The sequence below is a fragment of the Cydia amplana genome, chromosome 15, assembly GCF_948474715.1.
Source record: "Cydia amplana chromosome 15, ilCydAmpl1.1, whole genome shotgun sequence".
Classification (NCBI taxonomy): Eukaryota; Metazoa; Arthropoda; class Insecta; order Lepidoptera; family Tortricidae; genus Cydia; species Cydia amplana.
Genome location: NC_086083.1, coordinates 11,066,752 through 11,090,219, shown reverse-complemented (window position 1 = coordinate 11,090,219; position 23,468 = coordinate 11,066,752). Strand labels below are relative to the sequence as shown.

At 42.6% G+C, this 23,468-nt stretch overlaps 2 protein-coding genes across 2 annotated transcripts in view; one reads left to right on the top strand and one right to left on the bottom strand.

Annotated features, from left to right (window-relative positions):
• The window catches only part of LOC134654586 (myotubularin-related protein 13), a 97,763-nt gene that overhangs the window by 42,149 nt on the left and 32,146 nt on the right, over positions 1-23,468 (top strand). Inside the window, exons 5-18 of the mRNA XM_063510055.1 lie at positions 417-636; positions 946-1,187; positions 1,411-1,661; positions 2,308-2,499; positions 3,557-3,665; positions 4,577-4,713; positions 6,224-6,335; positions 7,158-7,342; positions 14,713-14,848; positions 16,146-16,267; positions 16,977-17,071; positions 17,210-17,375; positions 17,464-17,569; positions 18,354-18,488. Coding sequence (XP_063366125.1) covers positions 417-636; positions 946-1,187; positions 1,411-1,661; positions 2,308-2,499; positions 3,557-3,665; positions 4,577-4,713; positions 6,224-6,335; positions 7,158-7,342; positions 14,713-14,848; positions 16,146-16,267; positions 16,977-17,071; positions 17,210-17,375; positions 17,464-17,569; positions 18,354-18,488 — 2,208 coding nt within the window. The remainder of the gene's footprint in view (positions 1-416; positions 637-945; positions 1,188-1,410; positions 1,662-2,307; positions 2,500-3,556; positions 3,666-4,576; positions 4,714-6,223; positions 6,336-7,157; positions 7,343-14,712; positions 14,849-16,145; positions 16,268-16,976; positions 17,072-17,209; positions 17,376-17,463; positions 17,570-18,353; positions 18,489-23,468) is intronic.
• Positions 9,704-13,505, bottom strand: LOC134654737 (uncharacterized). Its single transcript, XM_063510209.1, has 4 exons — positions 13,352-13,505; positions 12,874-13,029; positions 11,455-11,616; positions 9,704-9,874 (listed from the first exon to the last, which is right to left on the bottom strand). The coding sequence occupies exons 1-4, from the start codon at positions 13,445-13,447 to the stop codon at positions 9,704-9,706; spliced, it is 585 nt and encodes a 194-aa protein (XP_063366279.1). The 5' UTR covers positions 13,448-13,505.

The window sequence follows — 23,468 nt, the reverse complement described above, 5'->3', positions numbered from 1 at the left end:
GCCCCGCGTTACACACTACAAACACATTTAATAAGATATCCGGCACTAACTTTATTTCGCCATTCCATTGAATGCAGTTTATAAATTAGGAATTCGTAACGGTTTTTCGCGTAACGGAAATTGACGTGACGAATTAAAAATGCTCTGGCATTTTTACGGCCGCTTCCACAATGCATACAATTCGACTTAGTCGCTCTCATTTTCTTTTAATACAACCATATTACACTGAAGTAAATAGTTATTACAAATGCGAATCTTGGCAAGTCTATAAATCACTTTCGATTTTCAAACAAAAGAAAATGAATTTTATGGTCCTGCACTATAGATTCAAATTTCACTGGCAAATTTTGAATTTATTTCTTGTATGGGCCTTGGGAGGCTATTAACTTCTAAGAACGGTTTATTTTGTTTTCCAGAACTGCTTAGGCATAATCTACACAGTATGGGTAGAGAACCTGGGCGTACCCCTGGAGACATTGGTGGGAAACCTGCTGGGTTGTGTATTAGTGCCTCCAGCGGGCGGTCCGCAGGTCCGCTTCAGCATCGGCGCGGGCGACCGCCAGGCGCTCCAACCACCGGCCGCGCCGCCGCTGCCCGTCACACATACATCCGTGCACATGTTGCTGCGGTTATTAGGTGAGTAAAAAAGTGTAGGACTCCGCCAACAACACACTGGTGGGCAACCTTTAGGTCCGCTTCAATATCGGCGCAGGCGATCGTCAGGCGCTTCAACCGCCGGCCGCACCACCGCTGCTACAGTGGCAACCTGGCAGGCAGCTTCAACCTGTTCATATTTTAAGAAAACTCTATTGTTATATTTTCCATAGATAACTGATTTCTGCTGGGCAAAGGCCTCTCACCTTGATCCCCACAACTCCCGTTGTTGTGCTATTTCCGCCACTAAAACGGGCTATTGAAAAAAAAACTGATTTCTAATGTTTCCAGGCATCCACAATTCCGTAACCCTCTGGTGCGCCGTGATGTCCGAGCACAAAGTCCTGCTAGTCTCCCTCGCGGCTGCCCGCCTCGCGGCCGCCTGTAGAGCCCTCGCCGCGCTCATGTTCCCGTTCCGCTACGCGCACGTGTACATACCGCTGCTGCCGTCCGGCCTGGTGGAGGTGCTGGCGACGCCCACGCCGTTCCTTATTGGAGTCCACTCCAGTTTGAAGGAAGAGGTTTCGGAGTTGGTAAGAATGTGTGATAGAATTACGTTATAACTAGTTAATATCTGCATCGCTGATTTCAAAATAGAGAAGTACAATTGCACACCTTTTACCAACCTTTCTGGACAAAGCCGTATTTAGAAATTTCGTTGTTCAGTCGCGAAAACTTTTTAATAGACGTATCGCCATCGCCACTGCTTTCGTCGCAACCCACGACTATATTAACATATTTTCTTTTACTTTCCAGTTAGATGTAATAGTAGCGGACCTGGACGTCGGTTCCCTCCACATCCCCGCCGGTGTTAACATCCCCCGTCCCGACGGGAAGCTCCTATCATCCCTCCAAGAAGACCTAGCATTGGTCTTACAACCAGAGCTACGGTCTGCTGACTCAGCCTTCGCGCCACCACCCCCTGCAGCTTCACCGCCTCATATGCTGGATAAGGAGATCAGGGCTGTGTTCATGAGGACCTTGGCCAAGTTGCTGCAGGGTTACAGGTCAGTTGTATTCTGTAGAAGATTTATCATCCCTCCAAGAAGACCTAACATTGGTAATGGTATTACAACTGGAGCTACTGTCTGCAGATTCTGCCTTCTTTCCGCCATTAAAGACATCAGAGCCGTCTTCATGTCCTCATGAATGTTGTAGTAAAACAAGTTACTCTGTTCAATGTTTATCTTTTACTGACAATTTTGTTATTAGGACAACCATAGCAACATAAAGTATATTATACAAAAAGTTCCTAACACAACAGAAATCCTACCTATTTCCAACAATGAAGACGGCTCTGATTAGCGAAGTTGTTGGAGGGTTACAGGTCAGTTATGATCAGTAAAAGCGTGTCATGGACGGAGAAAACTCTTATCAACCCTTTAAAAAGACCTAATAGCACTGCTATGATCATGAGATTGACATAGTTGCTACAGTTGCTAAAACTCTTCCTTACTTTGAAAGATCCTACTCCGAATCTGACTATATAGTAATGTACTTACTTACTGCTGTGGCGCAACGACCCGAAGTGGATCTTGGCCTCCGACACCAAAGGCTGTCATGCTACTATGTCCAAAGCCGTTTCTATCCAGAATATAGAAATGTAACCATATTAAATTTCAAAGACATTTTAATCCTATCCCTCGTTTCCAGGCACTGCCTCACAATCATCCGCATCCACCCATCGCCGGTGCTCACATTCCACAAGGCCGGGTTCCTCGGCAGCCGCGGGCTGGCGCAGTGCCCGTTCGCCATGCGGCTGCTCGACTCCATGTTCTTCAACGGGCTGGTCGCCGAGCGCGGCCCGCCGTGGCGCCCTACTGACATATGGGACGAGCTTGTGCAGTGAGTATGGAGTTTGTGGAATTTGTGGACGTTGGGTGGTCGACATTTGGGAGAATGCAGGTCACTTCTGGATGAGATTAGCTTGTAGGTGTCTCTAATCACTACTACTAACTCCGGGATCAGAAGGAATGTTAATTTGAAAGTCACTGGATATCAATTAAGATTTTATTATCGTTCGGAAATATTAACACACAATTAATTACAACCAATTAAATCAGTCAGTAAATTTAGCAAAACGTTACACTACTTATACGCAATTGGGAACTACCGGGCAAGTCGCAAGGCGGGGGACAACTGGCGAGGCCCGCGCCTCGCGGCTTGCATCTAGAATGCGTTGTCAGCATTCCTGTTACATTGTGTCCCTACAAGCTCAGGGCCGAAACAAGTGGTGTATTAAAAGAGAGGCATATGCTCAGCAGTGGGCGATAAAGGGCTGGTATGATGATGATAGGATGGCCCGTCCTTCACATTCCACAAAGCTGGGTACCTGGGTAACCGCCGGCTTGATGGTTTTCCCAAGACGTGGCGGTACCAGCGGAATCGACTCACTTTATCTGCTATGGCACAAACATGAAGGCTGCAGCGGATTGGAGAGTTGCTTGTTCCTTATGGGATCATATTTCATTTCCGCACGTCCAGTGCGGCATGCTGGTTTCCATAATTCGCAGTTCCTGTTTCTGTGCCTCAACCACGCCTCACAGTCACATATAGGGGCATGTTTGTAGTGTCCATACTCCATAGCATGAATCTATTTTAACTGGATCGGGCATGAGGGGTGGGGGGAAATGACCGAACGTAATAGTCTTATCTATCTTTCAGCAGGAGTAGCAGCGAAAGCGCTATTATTGTTTGTCCTTGTCACAGTCTCACATTTTTGTTATTCCACACCGTAAATTAGTATGGATTATGGTGGGCAACAAGTAAATTCGACCAATCATAGTGTCGCATTGCGTATGTTTTGTCCCTCACGGAGGCACGCGTGTACAACTTCTATAGGATCCTACCTTCTATGCTCCATAGTTTTATTGCTTTTGATTTAAAATTGTATTTGTTTCAGGAACCTACCAGAACAACTGAGGTTAGAATCGCTGAATCCAAACCTGGTGCTGCAACACATACAAGACCTCGCGATGCAACTGCAACTCAACGAGAATCCTAACCCGCAGGTCTGTAGTTATTGTTAATACGGCTCGTCTCTGAGTAACTCATACAGTTCATTTGTATACCTACTTCATACAGTCAGCAGCAGAAGTCGCTAAGCGGGCGAGGTGTTCAAAATGATCTTGAAGCGACTTTATTGTTAAGATAATAAGAGTGTGTCAAGGTAATTTCGAACACCTCGCCCGCTTAGCAACTTCTGCTGCTGACTGTACATATAACTTCTCCCTAAATTATAAACACATTGTTACTTTGATATACACCCCATCCCACACAACAATTTTTAGGGTTCCGTACCCAAAGGGTAAAACCGAGATCCTATTACTAAGACTCCAATGTCCGTCTGTCTGTCACCAGGAACCGTGAACCGTGATAGCCAAACAGTTGAAATTTTCACAGATGATGTATTTCTGTTGCTGCTATAACAGCAAATACTAAAAGTACGGAACCCTAGGTGGGCGAGTCCGACCCGCACTTGTCCCGTTTTTAGGGTTCCGTACCCAAAGGGTAAAAACGGGACCCTATTACTAAGACTCCGCTGTCCGTCCGTCCGTCCGTCCGTCCGTCTGTCACCAGGCTGTATCTCACGAACCGTGATAGCTAGACAGTTGAAATTTTCACAGATGATGTATTACTGTTGCCGCTATAACAACAAACACTAAAAACAGAATAAAATAAAGATTTAAGTGGGGCTCCCATACAACAAACGTGATTTTTGACCGAAGTTAAGCAACGTCGGGCGGGGTCAGTACTTGGATGGGTGACCGTTTTTTTGCTTGTTTTGCTCTATTTTTTGTTGATGGTGCGGAACCCTCCGTGCGCGAGTCCGACCCGCACTTGTCCCGTTTTTACGTATGCCGTGCCCACGATCGTCCTGTGTCATCAGTCGGTCCAATCTAAGGCTCTGTGTCGTTCGCAGACATACCAGCAGCGTATTCTCCGACCACCAGAGGGAGCCTCGGCCCGCATCCACCAGCCTCCCCTGCCGACGTTGGACCCGGTGCGCGTCAGAGAGGTCATCGACGAGGTCACCGCCAGGAACGCCGAGCATCCCAAGTACGTTCGATTTCCATTATTTGGATCACATAATAAGTGGGCGTTTTCTAATATAAATATCGAAAACCTGATTGTATTAGAACAAATTAAATTATTTTCAGAAAATATTGATCCAGTTAGAAAGGTCGAACCATACTGTTCTACCTTAGAGGTGGCCAGGGGGCGCCATAAGCCTTCAGTAAGAAGTGCATATACTTGGAAAAATTCGACCTATGCCGCTGTGGCCCAGTGGCTGAATGGCACAGGCACTTGCCGCGATAGCAGAGGACGCTGGTTCGATTCCAGCCTGGGGCACTGGAGGCCTTGGTCACTTTTTCTTAGTACTATATGACATTTATTTAAAGAAAACCTGATTCTTTCAAATCTGGACATTCTTGGGCTCATTCTACTCAGAATCGATAGCATTCTCCATCCCGCCATTAAAAAAAGATGTCCCAAATTGTCCATTCCATTACGTCACGTTTTACTATGAGAAAATTTTTCACTGGTATGGACGTGACGTAGTGGAATGTACAATTTTCATACAAATTTTTTTGGGACATATTTTTATCATCAGGATTGAATATGCTAGTGATTCTGAGTTGAAAGAACCCAAAAACACCAGGATCTGTGAGAATCGGGTTTTCAATATTTATTTTAGAAAAAGCCCAAATTACAAGCACTAGTAATCAAATTTTTGTCTATGAAAATATGACGTTTACAATGATATACTCACATTTTGTTCTGTCAAAGTCGGTGCTTAGATGGACTAAGGCCACAGCATTAATCAAGGAGGAGTGGCCGAAGGGTGTCAAGTTTTAGCGGTCCGCGGCCGGCTCCCTGACACTGCGGGATTGCTTATTGCATCGCAATCATATTGTGATTTTTAGTGTTTAGTTTATATTTTTTTCTACTCCCGTACTTTTATTTGTCATTTAAAGGGTCGTGCACACACCTTTAAAACCCTACCTTATAGTTGTCAAGACAAGTCTTTAGTCTATTCCCCAAAAAAGAATTCGTGCTTACACGCAGTATCTTTTTGGCGATTTTACGATACTTCGTGTAATGATCACTTTAAAAATATTGAATGAAATACAGTGTTGCCAACCTTATTTTAAATGTCATCTCTGACAAATAAGTGAACCATAGACATGTTTTTTTTATTTCATTCATTCATTCATTCTTTTCCCGCCCGTACCCTCCATTTTTGCTACTTCTTGAATTAAAAATATTTGTTAAATTTACAATTTTATTTCAAAGTAAGTGCTTGGTCGTAGAAAAAGTATTGTATGCAACGTTGTTTAACCGAGTCAAAAAATACTCGTGTCGCCTGTATTAACAATTTTCGGCTTCGCCTCAAATTGTTACTCACGCCACTCGCCTTTTTTGACCTCTCTTAAACAACGGTTGCATAAAATACTATTATTATATGTATGCTAGTTTTAAGGTATTTATGTATGGGCCACTAGTTGCCTGAAATAAAGATTTCATTCTTTCATTCATTCGTTAACCTCTCATTTTCTGTTTGCAGACTGACGGCGCTGCGCGCTGTGGTGCCGCGCATCGTGCCGCCCGCGGCGCCGCCGCTGGGCGCGGCCGAGGCGGGACAAGTGCTCGTCACCAACTCCGCGCGCCGCTTAGAGGTCACTACACTACCATCCGAACTTCAACCTTGTCTCTTTCTAACAAACTCAAATGTATTAGAACAAATTAAATTATTTTCAGAAAATATTTTAATTTAGGACGCTGGTTCGATTCCAGCCTGAGGCACTGGAGGCCTTGGTCACTTTTTCTTAGTATATGACATTTATTCAAACTCAAATGTCTTAATTATGGATAGGGACAAACGATTATGAACAACTTGTTAGATTTGTTGGAGGTTTATGAATTAACCTACGGACGAAATTAGGGTGCAAAGCCCGAGCGAGGCGTGCGGCGTCCATAGCAAGCAAATGAAATGCAAACGTACGCAAGCGACTCCGTACACACTGATCACACCGCTTTGCCACGTGACGCCCCGACGAAAGCTCCCCTAGACTTTCGCTTTCATTTCTTGTTATAATGCGTCTTTCAAATGTTCACCGTGAACTTTTTTTTATTGCATTTTAATAGGGAATATTACGCGTATACTCTGCGTAGGCGGCGCCCACAGTAAGTCACAATCTAAGGGTCTACCGCAAACGAGAGTCGAAATTTTGTAATCTAACCTCACTATCACTCTTGCATATTCGAGCGATAAAGAGGCTGATAGCTGAGTTTCTATTTCGCGTTTCCCGGTAGGCCTGTAAACAAACCGCCTTGATGTATCAGTGTCATGTTTGATTGTCTGTGAAAACTTGTCAAAAAAACAGTTTAACGTACATTATGTATAAGTTACTCTTTGGTATACTTAAGTCACTAGTGCTGCATTCTGGCAGCAAAACATTGCAGTAATACTCTCTATTACATCTCCTTTTTCCTCCCAGGTCCTCCGCGCTTGCATAGCGGCGATATTCGAGTGCCGCTACGCGGACGCGCGCAAGTCGTTCCCCGCCGTGCTGCTGGCGTTGCGCGCATGCGCCGCGCGAGCAGCGCTAGTGCGCGACCTGGCCAAGCGCCTGCCCAGCAACAAGCACCTGCTGCACCACCACCAGTTCGAGTTACTGGTCAGGTAGGCAAGTTTGTTAGTGCTCCTCCACGCCTACATAGCGGCCATATTCGAGTGCCGCTACGCGGACGCGCACAAGTCGTTCCCCGCCGTGCTGCTGGCGTTGCGCGCATGCGCCGCGCGAGCAGCGCTAGTGCGCGACCTGGCCAAGCGCCTGCCCAGCAACAAGCACCTGCTGCACCACCACCAGTTCGAGTTACTAGTCAGGTAGGCAAGTTTGTTAGTGCTCCTCCACGCCTACATAGCGGCCATATTCGAGTGCCGCTACGCGGACGCGCACAAGTCGTTCCCCGCCGTGCTGCTGGCGTTGCGCGCATGCGCCGCGCGAGCAGCGCTAGTGCGCGACCTGGCCAAGCGCCTGCCCAGCAACAAGCACCTGCTGCACCACCACCAGTTCGAGTTACTAGTCAGGTAGGCAAGTTTGTTAGTGCTCCTCCACGCCTACATAGCGGCCATATTCGAGTGCCGCTACGCGGACGCGCACAAGTCGTTCCCCGCCGTGCTGCTGGCGTTGCGCGCATGCGCCGCGCGAGCAGCGCTAGTGCGCGACCTGGCCAAGCGCCTGCCCAGCAACAAGCACCTGCTGCACCACCACCAGTTCGAGTTACTGGTCAGGTAGGCAAGTTTGTTAGTGCTCCTCCACGCCTACATAGCGGCCATATTCGAGTGCCGCTACGCGGACGCGCGCAAGTCGTTCCCCGCCGTGCTGCTGGCGTTGCGCGCATGCGCCGCGCGAGCAGCGCTAGTGCGCGACCTGGCCAAGCGCCTGCCCAGCAACAAGCACCTGCTGCACCACCACCAGTTCGAGTTGCTGGTCAGGTAGGCACACAGACAATCCAACCTCTAGACATAGCATAGTCGCGCTACCCCCTCTGCCACACATACGGTAGCGTTACTCCATCTTCGAGTCAATCCCGTGCCGTGATTGGTTCGTGTCTTTGAACGGACCAATCACGGCACGGGATTTGCTCACCTCGTCCCCCCGCACCCCCGTATTTTTGGCAGCATCGGTTTCATGAAAGAATTGGCCTAAGCTCAGTCTAGAGGTTGGATTGTCAGTGGGTAGGCAAGTTTGTTAGTGCTCCTCCACGCCTACATAGCGGCCATATTCGAGTGCCGCTACGCGGACGCGCGCAAGTCGTTCCCCGCCGTGCTGCTGGCGTTGCGCGCATGCGCCGCGCGAGCAGCGCTAGTGCGCGACCTGGCCAAGCACCAGCTGCACCACCACCAGTTCGAGTTACTGGTCAGGTAGGCAAGTTTGTTAGTGCTCCTCCACGCCTACATAGCGGACATATTCGAGTGCCGCTACGCGGACGCGCGCAAGTCGTTCCCCGCCGTGCTGCTGGCGTTGCGCGCATGCGCCGCGCGAGCAGCGCTAGTGCGCGACCTGGCCAAGCACCAGCTGCACCACCACCAGTTCGAGTTACTGGTCAGGTAGGCAAGTTTGTTAGTGCTCCTCCACGCCTACATAGCGGACATATTCGAGTGCCGCTACGCGGACGCGCGCAAGTCGTTCCCCGCCGTGCTGCTGGCGTTGCGCGCATGCGCCGCGCGAGCAGCGCTAGTGCGCGACCTGGCCAAGCACCAGCTGCACCACCACCAGTTCGAGCTACTAGTCAGGTAGGCAAGTTCCTCGTGTCCGCTTTGCATACCGACCTGAATCTCCGCTCGCCGCGTGCATCCAGTCCGCGGTCAGACTACGTCGCGGGCTATAAACAATTTAAGGATAATTTTTCATGTTTTTTTTTTTAATTTATTGAGAAACAAGCAGTCTTAATAAACATATAAGCAACTTAGCTAATAGCTACACATTAATTCCTTTATAGACCTATAGTTTCCTAATTTACAAATTGTATCGAGGTACAATTGAAAAATAATAAAAGTGTAAACTTATAGTACCTACTAATTGTACATAACAAATGCTTAAGCAAGAGAAAATACTTGAATAACAGATTTTGAGTTAACAATAACCAATATCCAATGTATGTGTTTAATATTATTTATAATTTATTGTAAAAACTACAACATTTCAAGCACCTCATAGATGAACCTTAGAAGGTTATTAATTATTATCGTATCTCATATCAGTTTGTACTGGTATTTATTTATTTATTTAAACTTTATTGCACAAAATATATACAACAATGTACAAATGGCGGACTTAATGCCAAATGGCATTCTCTACCAGTCAACCATAGGGCCAAACAGAGATACCTTCAATTGGTGCAGAGAGAGAAAATATATTGAGTGAGTTAAAAAAAGCAAACTATACTTATAAATTACATAAATAAATAAAATATATATAAACTACCACATATTTATAAAATACATACTATAAATATAATAATGGTATTCCTTCTAATATTATTCCTCCTCTTCGTCTTCATCAACTTCCTGGAATAAGACGTGGACCTTAGCGCACATGACTTCCCTAGCATCCTTTATGAGGTAGCCGCATGCCATGTACTCGCCGTACGGACCCTCAGGTGGCAGCTCGTCGTAGTCGAACAGATAATTCTTTATAGTGTGGACACCCTGCGAAAGGTTAACATTTAGTCAGCTGTACACACTTGTCGAGATGCGGGCTGTACACACTCGTCGAGAGACCCCGAGCACAAAACAGATACAGTACAGAAATCAATCTACATACAAAGTGCGCTCGAGCAACGCACACATAGACACTGCTCACAGACACGATATCTCGGACCGGTTGGGACCAGTGCGAGCGCGAGTGTCAACCGCTTGAGACACGCGTCTGTGAACTTTTTTGTGCAATAACGGAGAAACAAAAAAAAAGCTATTATAACTGTTCAGTGGACGGTTGTTTAAATTCAACATTAAACGGTGAATTGACGTTTTTTAAGCTACCAGTGGTTTCAAAGAGGTAAGTAGGTATCTGCTTGTATCTCGATGGTTCGTTTTAACGTTAAACAGAACAGTTAGGTAGGTAAGTAAGAACCCCGCCCCGGCCACTACTAGATACGAGTGCCACTACCACGATAGTTTTTTGTGCATAAATCATAGTTGACAACCCTAGAGCGACCGCCGAGCGTAGGTATGAAAAGAGAATTACATACATGTGATTGACTTCTGTACTGTATCTATTTTGTGCCCCGAGACAGGGCGAGAACGAGTGCGTACATGCTGCTCCATTCTCGTCTCTTTCTTCCTTGTCTCATCTCGCGTTTCTACGATTGGATCGGAGCGGTGCGAGACTCGGCGAGAGGCTCTCGACGAGTGTGTACAGCCGACATTACATGTATTCAGATTCCGACCGCATACGGTAGCAGCACATTTCGAGGCAATCTAAATTGTACCACAATGTCCATAATGATAAGCGTAAATTATTCAGTTATTGTGTTTCATTTTTGTTTTGTCAACACAAAAATATTAATTGTTACGTTACACGTAAAAATTCGTTAGAACCGTCTTGAAGGTCCAACGAAATATCGACTCTAACAATAGATTACAAGTCCAGTAATAGATATAAAGGGCCTTTACTCATTATGATGATTTTCAAGTAGGTAGATAGGCCACCCCCTATCTACTATTGAACTTGTTCATAGATATAGAGAGAGAGAGACTAGAGAGAGTCGATAATCCGTTGGGCCTTCGAGATAGGATCGACTTTTTACTAGCGTGTTTTGCCGCAAACCCAATGATTGCTTTGTTTTCTTACGTACGCTGTTAAAAAGACGGGACAAAAATAAAAACGAAATACGATATAACATATAAGTGTGTAGATGGAGCTGTGGAAATATGTTGAGATAAAAAACCGGCCAAGGGCGAGTCGGACTCGCGCACGAAGGGTTCCGTACCATTACGCAAAAAACGGCAAAATCACGTTTGTTATATGGGAGCCCCATTTAAATATTTATTATATTCTGTTTTTAGTATTTGTTCGTATAGCAGCAACAGAAATACATAATCCGTGAAAATCATATCATAGGCAACAGAAATACAATATCACGGTTCATGAGATACAGTCTGGTGACAGACAGACAGACGGACGAACAGACAGACGGACGGACAGACAGACGGACGGACAGACAGACGGACAGCGGAGTCTTAGTAATAGGGTACGGAACCCTAAAAAGTCAAAATTAACATCTTACAACGGGCACGGGGAAATCTGGCGGATCTATGGCAGCGCACTCCATTGCGGTCTTCACGTTTCCTTCGGCATATTTCTTGGCGAACTTTATCAGAGAGTCGTCCGCCATTGTACTGTAGTCTTTGCAACCGCCGTCTACCACTTTGCAAATGTCTAGGCGGATCTGTTAAAATTTAAGTTTTTATAAGTTTACCCAGCTACAAAAGTGCATGGCTGCTTTATGAATCAATTCCATTCATAATGTGTTCGCGTAATTTTGCATTTTACATATGCATTAATTAAAAATGGACGGGCTTGCGAAACCGGTATACAAAGCCTGCAATAGGCTAGTTTCCTTAAGCAGTCAAAATTACCATAACCGGTTAGTAACTAGATGGGTAGTTTAGTTTTCTCGAGGGGCTACTACTTAGGTATATAAGGGTTCATTGAATTAAGGAGTGTAAAGATCGGTTTTCCTAGGATAGCGGTGCCGTTATATAGCGGCCGTCTCCATACTAAATAATACGGCTAAATATGGATGTCATAGCATTTGTATGGAGACGGCAGCTATATGACGGCACCGCTTTCGGAGGAAACCAAAGCTTAAGGGGCCTTAAGCGTCACACCCCCCACTAGCGTCTTTTGAGCGTCGCCGTCTGGTTTGCGCTATGGAAAATGGCGTCGTTGCGCAGTTGCGCCAACGTTGCGTCGAGCAGCTGCCATAGAGTTGACTAGAAGCCGACGCTCGGGAGACGCTAATGTGTTGTGGCCCTAAAATCTCACTAAACCATTATAAGGCGTCTGTGACACCTAAAGAAGTCAATAGTCAATAGTCAAAATATACTTTATTCATGTAGGCCTAGCAACAAGCACTTATGAATCGTAACATACTTATAAATTATCTTAAGCTAATTATCAGAGCAATTTATTGATGTTAATATTCCATAATAATATTGTATTATTATACAAATCAAATTTAACACAAATTTAAGAATTTCACAAAAGGATCGTCAAACATGAAAAAAAAATTGTATAAAAAGTACTAGTCTAGAATGTTTCTAGAATAAAATCTAAATGTCAAATAAATAAATAAAAAACACAAAAGAAGTACAAACATCGGAATATTCGGAATATCAATTTCCTCATCATTAATCAAATATACCTAATAAATAAATAGTCATTTCGAAGTACGTACGTCGATAGGTTATTATTATTAGGTTACGGTAACGGAGTGAAGCTAAAGCTTTGGTTTCCTCCGAAAGCGGTGCCGTCATATAGCGGCCGTCTCCATACAAATACTACGACATCCATATTTAGCCGTATTATTTAGTATGGAGACGGCCGCTATATGACGGCACCGCTATCCTAGGAAAACCGATCTTAAGAAAAATGTGTAAAGAGCAATCGGATCGAATGTCATGGCGCGTTTGAAACAACATACCCCGTAGGTCTCGTCGATCTCCTCTTCACACTCGAGTTTAGCGTTGAACCCGTCGTGCGTCCGGTTCACCTTGCGCCTATTGGCGTCCAGTTTCATCGGCATCATGCTGTCTTTGTCGCACTTCATTATGTTCAGCACTGACCATTTTCCGGGGCCCTGGAACCATGGTATCGGTTGGCTGTCTCATAAAGTTTACGGAGTGATTTTTTAATTGATAGACTGTGGGGGAAATCCTATACTATGGACAATAAATTGTTAGATACCATCTCATAAAACATAAATATGAAATTAGAGCCAAGTGGAGCCAAGAAATTAGAGCCAAGTTAAGAATATGCGTTGTTGTTAACTTCGCCGGCAAAAGAATTGAGATTTATGTGGGTGCCAAGATCTAAATAATGCACTCGGGAATATAAGTTATTAAAGTTCGGGATTTGACTTAATTATTTTATCACTGAAAATAGTTTGAACTATTACTCACCACATTCTTCTGTCCGGATATACCACAAATCAAAAAACTACAAGCAAATATGCCTCCTATTGCCAGAAACCTCAGCATATTGCTGAACAGCGTCATACTGCGTTCGTCGTTCCTTAAACGATATATTTATATCATTACACATAATTGATATGTGTCGTGCGTGCAGGATTTCTATGTCGATTTTATCGGTTTTTAACAATGTTTTTTCTATTGTCCCATTGGCGATGTTCAGTGGCAGATCAAGGCTGTTAATGTACCGGTAGTATGAATACATTTCATAGCAACTCTTAACATGAATCTCCGCCGTATAATTGTTTATAATAGTTTGATATTCAAACAGATTAGCGTATGGGCCATGTGGTAGCAAGTTTGCTAATGGTTCAGTAACAACCCACTTAGAACATTGTTTGACAATGCGCGTTTTTTAGAGTAATTTATTAGAACTTTGATTATGATTTGTATGATTAGTCTTTAACATAACGCTCTATCTCATGTGTGATCTGATTTGCAGTTCCAATTTTCACTGAGTCTTGGACCAGAATACAAAAAAAAAATTGATAGAGAAGTTGTCCTCCCGTTTTATAATGTTGGAAGTATCATAATGTTTAAAATGAAATACTGAATATATGGGGTATTTACCTACCATGTACATTTTTTCACAATAGGTATATATAGTATATATAGGTATAGTTGATATATAAAAATGTTTGAGTAAGCATACAAATCGCGTGATTGCCTACCTCGTTAAAATATAACCACACCGGCAGGCAGCAACATTTCATCGTGCAAAGGACAATTAATTTATCATTCATCGTGTTCGTGTTCTAGCCGTACTTGTGGGTATATGGGACTCGATAGTTACGCAATATTGTATTGAATATCAATTACTTCATACGATACCTGCAGATATAATAATCTAGCGTAGACATTAGATATAGGTATTGCACGGTAGAGAGATGCCGCACACACACCAACAGTCTTCTGTAGCTCGAAGACATGTAGTTGTAGCTGTAAGCGTCATTTAAATTATTATCTCCATACTATGAACTTATATTTGGGTGTGTGATTTCTCCAAATTTCGAAACCTATTCGAGAATACGACAAGCTGACCATTCCAAATTCAATCTTCTGCATGATGACGTAAGGTTGTTTTTGAAACGCATAACGTCTGTTTATTCTTTCGATTCGCCATGCTGATTAAGTCCTAGTTTCCGACTTATGTTCCATCGTGCTGCGTGCATTAAGTAAGCATTTGTTAATCTCTTTGTAAGTAAACAAGTTCTTCTAATGTTAAGGTATGTTCCCGTTAGGATTTCAATAGATATTAAGAGATTTAGTTACAGTAATATCAATTGTTGCAGACTGATGAACTGCGCGCTTCAGTCTTCTTCGGCCCTGGATGAGCATTCCATAGCAGCGGCCATGTTGCCGCTCGCGACTGCCTACTGCCGCAAGCTGTGCACCGGCGTCATACAATACGCGTACATGTGTATACAGGTCGGTGTCCGGTCAACTGGTAAATGGGTGAATCAACTTTTTCTTGTCACTCGTTGCCATGGCTACGGTCTCCTGGGTCACTCTTTAAAACCTGATTTTTAGGTATTTAAAATCACCAAACATGCTTTTTTGTGATACTTATAAACCCTTTAGTAAAGAAGGTGGTGTACAATGTCTTAAAAACTATGCTACTATAGGCTACATGACTAATTTTCATTTATGGTATCAATCGATCGGGTTTGTTATTAGGATCAAATGTCTATATGGGACCCATTGCATTAAAGTAACACAAAAGTCAGAAATTGTAGTCAAAGGCCGACAGTCGCACTTTACTCGCGAAACGCCCTAAACAAAACGATAAATGAACGTGACGTCAAGGTCTCTGAGAACCCATCTTGTCGTATGGACAAAACCAGAAAATTGCGTTTTTGTCGGTGAAATATTGCTTTTATGTATATAGTTGCTATACTTACAATATTTTTTTCGATAAAATGTAAGGAATGGAATGGTACCCTTACTTTTATCGTTTTTTGGAAGTTTAAAAAAAAAACTCAAATTTTGTAACTTTCAGGTCCTGTATTTTTGTAACATTTCCATATTTTATTTTAATATCCAGATTATTGTGATAAAATGCTTGTTTGCTATCTATTTTACTAGATTTTGTTATAAAATTCAACATGTGTCATCATCCCTATTGTCTCTTGGCTGACCGCACAGAATAACAACAAGAAATAGTTGATCCACCCAAATGCTTCGCTCGTGGATGAGTCGACGGTCGCCGTTGCCTCTTGCGACCGCCTACTGTGCTCCGGCGCCATCTTTGTGTATACATTTCGGTGTACGGTTGTACAAGTCAGATCAATATTAGGTTGGTGGGCATAAGTGCGTGGTCATCTTAAAACAATTCATGGTGTCAACTAATTATTATGAGACACGCTCCAAATTATAACCGTGCTTGGATATCAGTCTCGTTTAATTCCACGAAACTGTCTAAGTTGTCAGTTAACTTTTTACGTCTTTAAGTGCTGAAGAATTACTGTTTCATTTTATAGGCCTTTTCAACGCGTCGGAGTCTGGCTCATTTTTTAAAGATGGCCACATAAATATGTGATTGCACACTCTTTGCTACTGTAAGTTTGAATGTCTGAACGTATAGCCGTTGCTATACTAGGATTGTCGACTAAGTCAGTTGAATCGTCAACCTTATTCCAACCGTATAAGGTATGGATATAATATAAGTGGGATCACTTTCATATATGTATTTAACATATTACTAAAGTATTTGAACATTTTATAGGAGCACCAAGTATGGACGAGCCAGCAGTTCTGGGAAGCAGCCTTTTACCAAGACGTTCAACGTGATATTAAGGCACTTTACCTCCCCAGTCCCACGCACCACCAGAGGGCGCCTAGTCCAAGGTAAGTCAATATGCTATAAAATGTGTTGAGACTGTCGATAGTGTAAAGATTTCTTTGTGTTCTTTCGAATGTTATTCTACGCAGAGCAGTCTGGTACGGAAAATATATTTTTTTAGGAAAAAAATAAAAATTGACCTCTTCCAACGAAATTAGGGCTCACAAGTGGGCCAACAGGTACATAAACTATTATTGACCCTGTCGAGTCAAAGATTTCTTTGTGTTCTTTCGAATGTTATTCTACGCAGAGCAGTCTGGAACGGAAAATATATTTTTCAGGAAAAAAAAAAATTAATTGACCACTTCCAACGAAATTACGGCTCACAAGTTGGCCAACAGGCCAACTATTAACACAGTGCGTAAACCTATGCCCTATACGTGTTAGTTTGTTGGTTATTTCACTTGATAATCAAACTTCATTGCCTAAAGCCCATTGGTTCACACTGTTCACAGATATTCCCTGATGTATTGTAAATAATGCCTTCTTGAAATACCTACTGAATATTGAAACAGTTCTCTAGTACATATAGCCTCCTGAGTCCTGCTTGTCATTTTTGCAGTTTTGAATTTGGAACCTTGTACCTATTTTATTTTAATCCAAAATTCGATTTGGATTAAATCCTTTATAAAGGCCTCAGGGACTCAGGAGGATAGTAAAATTCCATTTGTCCTTTGATATCTAAATCACGTTTTATACTGTGTCATGTCTTAGGGACGACGAAGAATACTCACTGCTGAGGGCACAGGAACCCAGCGCGTTGGAAATCGCCGCCGAACAGATGAGGCTGTGGCCCTCACTACCTCCAGGTATCATTTTGCTTATTTACACATAATTTATCACTTACTGTTGACTAAGAAAATCCCAGTTAGGCTACAGTTTATCTATAAAATCCAGCTATAATAATCATAATCAAATAATAGTGTTTTTTATTCTTCATCCAACAGAAAAACAGCGCGAAATAATAGCAAGCGAAGAGCAGACCTTATACAGCCAAGCCATACACTACGCAAATAGGATGGTCTACCTGCTATTGCCACTAGAGGGCGCGGGGCGGCGCGCCGACGCGAGAGGGGACGACGCAGACAGAGCTAGCAATAGCATAACTAATAGGTGAGAGTGAGAGATCATATTACGATATGAGTGTTGCCGAAGATGTGTTTTCAAAACAGTACAGATAAAATGCAAGTTTATTTTACAGTGTGGCGGAATCGGACAGCGCTGATGCGGAGTCTGGTTTCGAGGAGGCCGACCCCGGCGAGGCTGGGAATAATGTCATCAAGATGGTCTCCAGATTCGTAGACAAGGTACTACTTAACCTTAGAATAAATTAAAAAGTGGAAAAATTACTCTCTTGGGTGAGACTTGAACTCACGGCCTCTGGATACAGACATCATAGCATCGTTTGCAGACGTTTCTGCTTGTTAAAAATTAAGGTACTACTTTTCTAAAGAAACCCGTTTTCGCTTTGATTTGACAACCTAGCCCGAAGAAATTAGCATATTCAAAAGCGACTGCTATCTGGCCCTTGTTTCACCACGCTGACAATTGTCGAGTAACATTGACAATTCACGGTATATAACTGGTCCAACTTGTAAAAATTTGGGCAATATACCGTGGTTTCGTAGGGACTCAGAAATGTAGGTACATGTACAAAGAAAGTGTAATTGTCAATTTTGTGAAATAGGCGCCTGAGCATCGGCCCAGAGGCTAACTAGATCTTAGTGTGGTTAATAGTCCGGTTATCTCACAATGTATGCCTTAACCCCTCAACTGCCTTGTCCCGTATCCGTCCCAGACAATTTGGAATGTACAGCTTGGCAAAAAAGAGTAGAAATTAAAAAGTGGCAACACTGTAGTGTCGTCCCTTTCAAACCAATTTATATAAGAAAACGGGACGACACTAGTGTTGCCACTTTTTAATTTCTACTCTTTTTTGCCAAGCAATTCACAGTTGAAAGGTAATTCACTAGCAAATTTTTGACAGCGGCGTTCGAGGGGTTGATCGCCTTCCATAAATCAAACTCTCCCGAAGTAGTATACAATATACAGCGTTAGTGCTGGATTTAAAACTGTTGATCATTGCCCCAGGTGTGCACCGAAGGAGGGGTGACGGCGGACCACGTGCGGTGTCTGCACCAAATGATCCCCGGCGTGGTGCACATGCACATGGAGACCCTCGACGCCGTGGCGAGGGAGAGCCGCCGCCTGCCACCCGTACAGAAGGTCAGTTACACTAGGAGGGGTGTCGGCAGACCACGTGCGGTGTCTGCACCAAATGATCCCCGGCGTGGTGCACATCGGGGATGTTGCGAATATCCGCATCCGCATCCGCAACCGCGAAACTTCCGCATGATTTTCAACATCCGCATCCGCATAAAATCGATGCGGATTTAATGCGGATGTGGAACAGGTCGGTACAGGAACGTCTTAGCATTGGCGTAAGTGCTAGACTGCTATGTAATTTAGTCATTAACCAAAAAAACCTATTAGAAATGAGCAGTCAAGCGTGAGCGGGACTTAATGTACGGAACCCTTGGAACGCGAGTCCGACTCGCACTTGGCCGGTTTTTTGAAATAAAAATTACTAAAATGTAATATTTGACGTTTTTTATGGTACTATCTTGACATCCGCATCCGCATCGGCGGATGTGAGCCTTTAAAAATCTGTACTGATTTGACTAGTAGGTTCCTACTAGTCAAATCAGTTACTTTTTTTAAACTGTCAAAACGATGTGCTGATATGGAATTAATATGAAACTAAAGCTGCCATACACCAGAGCTTCGCTTCTGACCAAAAATGCTTTACTCGCGACATAAGATCTTCGATAAGATGTCTTCTATTTGAAAAATGGAATAAATTATGGCAGCTCTCACGTAGAGCCAAGGGTCAACATTACGGTAACATACAGCCAAATATCCCTCCTAAACCCTGGTTCTTCAAGCACAAAGGCTATTCTAAGGTTGTTACCTCGAATATTATCAGATTACGACTTGGACATATTTGTTCGCCAGTGCGCCTGGCCAAGAGCCGAATAAGGGATAGCTCTATCTGTGAGTGTGGACTGGACGAAGGTACCACTAACCATATACTTCTGGAATGCCCCTTAATACGTTATCCAATATATGATTTTCTCCCACGTGAGATAAGCCGTCCTATAAATATTAACTTCCTGCTAACCCTAGTTTATACCACATTTGGTGGTATTTTAAATAAATTCCTAACTAAGAATGAGTTCAAACTGTGAATTATGAGCATTCTGACAGGTGATGGGTCTAGTAAACGTTATAATAACCTTAATAATATATATATATATATATATATATATATACAATAAACGTTGTCTGGTTTGTGACGTCTTTAACAATTGGAAGTAGTTGTGTTGTCCGTAGGTTGAATTGCTTGTGTTTGTTTGTAGGGTGGATGGATACTCTACCGAACACCGTCTATACATCACCGACGATCTTTATCATACTGGCCGTGTGTTATCCAACCTCGACACTGGCGGAATCATCAAGCCCTGATGGAGCCATAATACACAAAAATTGATTGATATGAAACATTTACATCGTGACGTCACGGTCACCTACTTTTTATATTTCTATCCGATTTATTAAATAGAACTTGTGTTTAAAAATAACTTCTGTCTGTCTTTTTCTAATAATTATCTGGTGCTTTATTTTAAATGCTGTCTAGTGAAAAGTACAATTTTTGCTATCATTATGGGGGTTGAGCTCTGTGCCTATTTTGGCCAGGTAGATAGATGGGAATGATATGGCTAATGCGCTGCTAGCCATTCGCGAACCATTTGCGAATGATCGCTGTCGCGTACTATTTCTAGTACGATGTGTAAATGCTCGGGGGTGCCCTAGATACGCTTTATTAGTGGCGAATCCATAGAACTTCAAAAGGAAGATAGGCCCAAGAATCAATATACTTGTATCTTATTTAGAGTGTGATGTTAAGAGCCAACAGGAGTGGTCATTTCTCCATACAAACGTACTCGACTGTTTCCTCCGTGGGTTTTGAAGCTAGAGCAATGATTTTTTTCAACACAGATTTACATTGTCAATATCTGTGTCGGACCGTTTTGATTTTTTTGTTTTTTAAGGCTCGAGAGCCCTTCAAAAATGGCCAAAATGGCCTAATTGACTATGCCGCAATGAGAGGCGTGGTATTCAAAACTGATATCAATTAGCCAAAAAATCAAAACGGTCCGACACAGATAATTTCATAATCATTTAGATTTCCAAATTTAGTTACGATTGGTTAAGGTGACGGTAGAGGTGGGTAAATTTTCAGATTCTGTCAATTTACCCCATTTCACACACAAGCGCACTTCACGCACACTACCTCACTTTACTGGGACAGGTCACTGACCCATCAAGTTTTTTTTAAGATAGCGTTTTGAGTTTAGTGGCCTCCTTTTAGGAAAAGCGTTCCATTGAAAGAAGAAAGAGAAACAATACATTTAATCTTGCTTTCCTTGTCTGTTCATGTCACACGTGACGTATTTAAATTCTAATAATTCATTTGGTTGTTGACAATTTTCTACATTATGGCTTTGTCGAGATACGCGTTTTCTAAAGTTAAACCGAATAAAACCAGATGTCATTAAGTCAGATGTAAAATTTTATTTACTACTCTATACGACTTTTCATAAGGCTCAAAATCAATTAAATGAGAATTTAAATAAATAAAGTTCCGGCAGGGTGCAAAATTTAATTAAGGCGGACAAAATAAAATTTGAAAATATATGGAAACAGTGTTGGCTAATGTACCCCTTTTGTTTCACTATTAAAATAATACAATTAAAATAAAAAATATTATACCGGTATTCCACCGGTATTATTTCAGTGCTGAAGCGATTATCTTCGATCGTAGCCTTGATAATGTAGGTGTTGATAGTTACTTACGGCGGTAGGAGCGGCAATGAACCCCGTGCAGAGTAGAACGTGAGGTGCGTTGGGATAAGTGCACATATCTACTTATAATTCTTTGGCTGGTTGGTAACCCTCTATATTTTATTTTTTGTTTTACTGTTATTAGGTTAAGGGAGTTTTAGGGAGTGAAAAAAAAATGATTTTCGTTTTATGCGCTCGCGTGATTTCCGATGGATTATAATTAGACAAAAGAACTTGTTTTTCACGCATCGAATGTAGATCCCTATGACACTTCCTCCAAGTCTTCTCCAATAATGTTTATACCGTATTTTAATTACCTACCTTAAATGTTACATTTCTAAATATTTTTTTTGTGCTATACATACTTCAAAAAAATCGCTGGAGCGTGCGAATTGCAATTCCGGCTCGTACCAATGAGTTTTTCGGAACTTATGTACGAAATATCATTTGATATTTACCAGTCGCTTTTCGGTGAAGGAAAACATCGTGAGAAAACCGGACTAATCCCAATAAGAGCCTAGTTTACCCCCTATGGGTTGGAAGGTCAGATGGCAGTCGCTTTCATAAAAATTAGTGCCCACGCCAATTTATGGGATTAATTGCCAAGCGGACCCCAGGCTTCCATGAGCCGTGTCAAAATGCCGGGACAACGCGAGGAAGATGATGATGATGTGACACATACTTCCAAAAAAATCTACAAATATTTTACGTGACAACTGCTTATAAGTAAATATTATGTAGGTACACTTATAAAGTATAAAGTAGAAAATATCTTATAGGTACATAATATAAAAACCGATCATGTACGAGTAGGATTCACTATGGGTTCCACAGTTACACATTTTTATTGCATATTTTTTGTTTAAGACCAACTCACCTATTATAGGACATAGGTCTTCCATTAATCTTTTGGCGTTGAACTATTTTTTGTATATGTATTTATGTAATACAATTCTGAGTTAGGTTATGGTACATTTTTGCTCACCTACTTATAATTATGTATTATATCTGATATGTCACATGATACCAAAAATCGCCGCAAAGTTAAAAGTTCATTTATTTACGTTACTCATCTTCGGATCACCGACTTACTACTTCCTTACTTGACATATGTGTACTAAATTTCAATTGAACTAGTCCAGTAGTTACGGTGAAAATTGGCTTTAACAAAATGGCAGACACACGAGTGATCTTATAAGGGAGATTATTTTCCTTGAGTGAATGGTATGCATTTACCCCAATGCACCTCACGTTCCACGCGGCGCGGCGTAATCTGGCCCCTATTTCACCACGGTGACAGGTACGACAAAACATCGCTGTTATTGACGCCATAGGCATCCATGGACTACAGTTACCGCTAACACTGATTTAAACTTTCACGATTTTTACACATTATTAAATTGTACAACGGAACCGCAAAACGTTCAAGCGGATAAACAAGACCAAGTGCGGGTAGTTCGAAAAACTCGCGCGGTTAGAAGATGCTGATGTCAACTTAAGCCAGTCTTCTCCGAGACCACGGGGACAACGCCGTCCTCGAAACGTCGGAGGTAAATCTTAAAACTTAGATACGCGATTAAGTCCCGTTGTACAATTTAATAATACAGTTACCGCTTACCATCGGGCGGGCCGTATTCGTGTTTGCCACCGTCATTGTACCTATTATTAAAAAAAAACTTTATTATATCGGATAAAACAGACATTTCTCTCGCAAAAAAATCTTGTGACAATTGTCACAAGATTTTTCAAAGAATTTTCGGTAAGTCTTGACAGGAAATGAGTTCTGTGTCGCAATTTCGATACAGTTGCCGTGTTTCTTGTGACAATTGTCATTAGCTTCGCAAAATAAGAATTTTTTAGTGGCAATATAATGGAGTTTATTTATTTATTAAAATGTTGGTGGCAAACAAGCACATCGCCCGTCCGATGGTAAGCGGTTACCGTAGCCTATGGAGGCCTGTGACGTCAGCAACAGTGATGTCGACAACTGTCGCACCTGTCACCGTGGTCGTGGTGAAATAGGGGCCAGTAAGTACCTAATAATCGCAGTGATCTTAAGTGTCACAGACCCTACTGGCGCTTAAGTCCTTTATGACAATTTCTGCCTATTTTAAATTGTTCAAAAAAAAAAGAAACCGAATAATTATATCGGACTACCGAATTTTCACGAGAATCAGTTGAGAAATGTGATATGCAAAGGAGAAGAATTCGGACATACGAAAGCATTTTTGCCCAAGTTGAAACGGAGACCTTCGCCAACGCTCGGTCAATGATGGTTTAGGTAGAGCTAGCTGCAGAGAA

Excerpts from the sequence above, each read along its gene's own strand:
- LOC134654737 (XM_063510209.1), bottom strand. The coding sequence starts at position 13,447 with ATGACGCTGTTCAGCAATATGCTGAGGTTTCTGGCAATAGGAGGCATA. Across the intron at positions 13,030-13,351 it reads TATCCGGACAGAAGAATGTG|GGCCCCGGAAAATGGTCAGT; the intron begins GTGAGTAATAGT and ends CCATGGTTCCAG. Across the intron at positions 11,617-12,873 it reads AGATCGACGAGACCTACGGG|ATCCGCCTAGACATTTGCAA; the intron begins GTATGTTGTTTC and ends AAATTTTAACAG.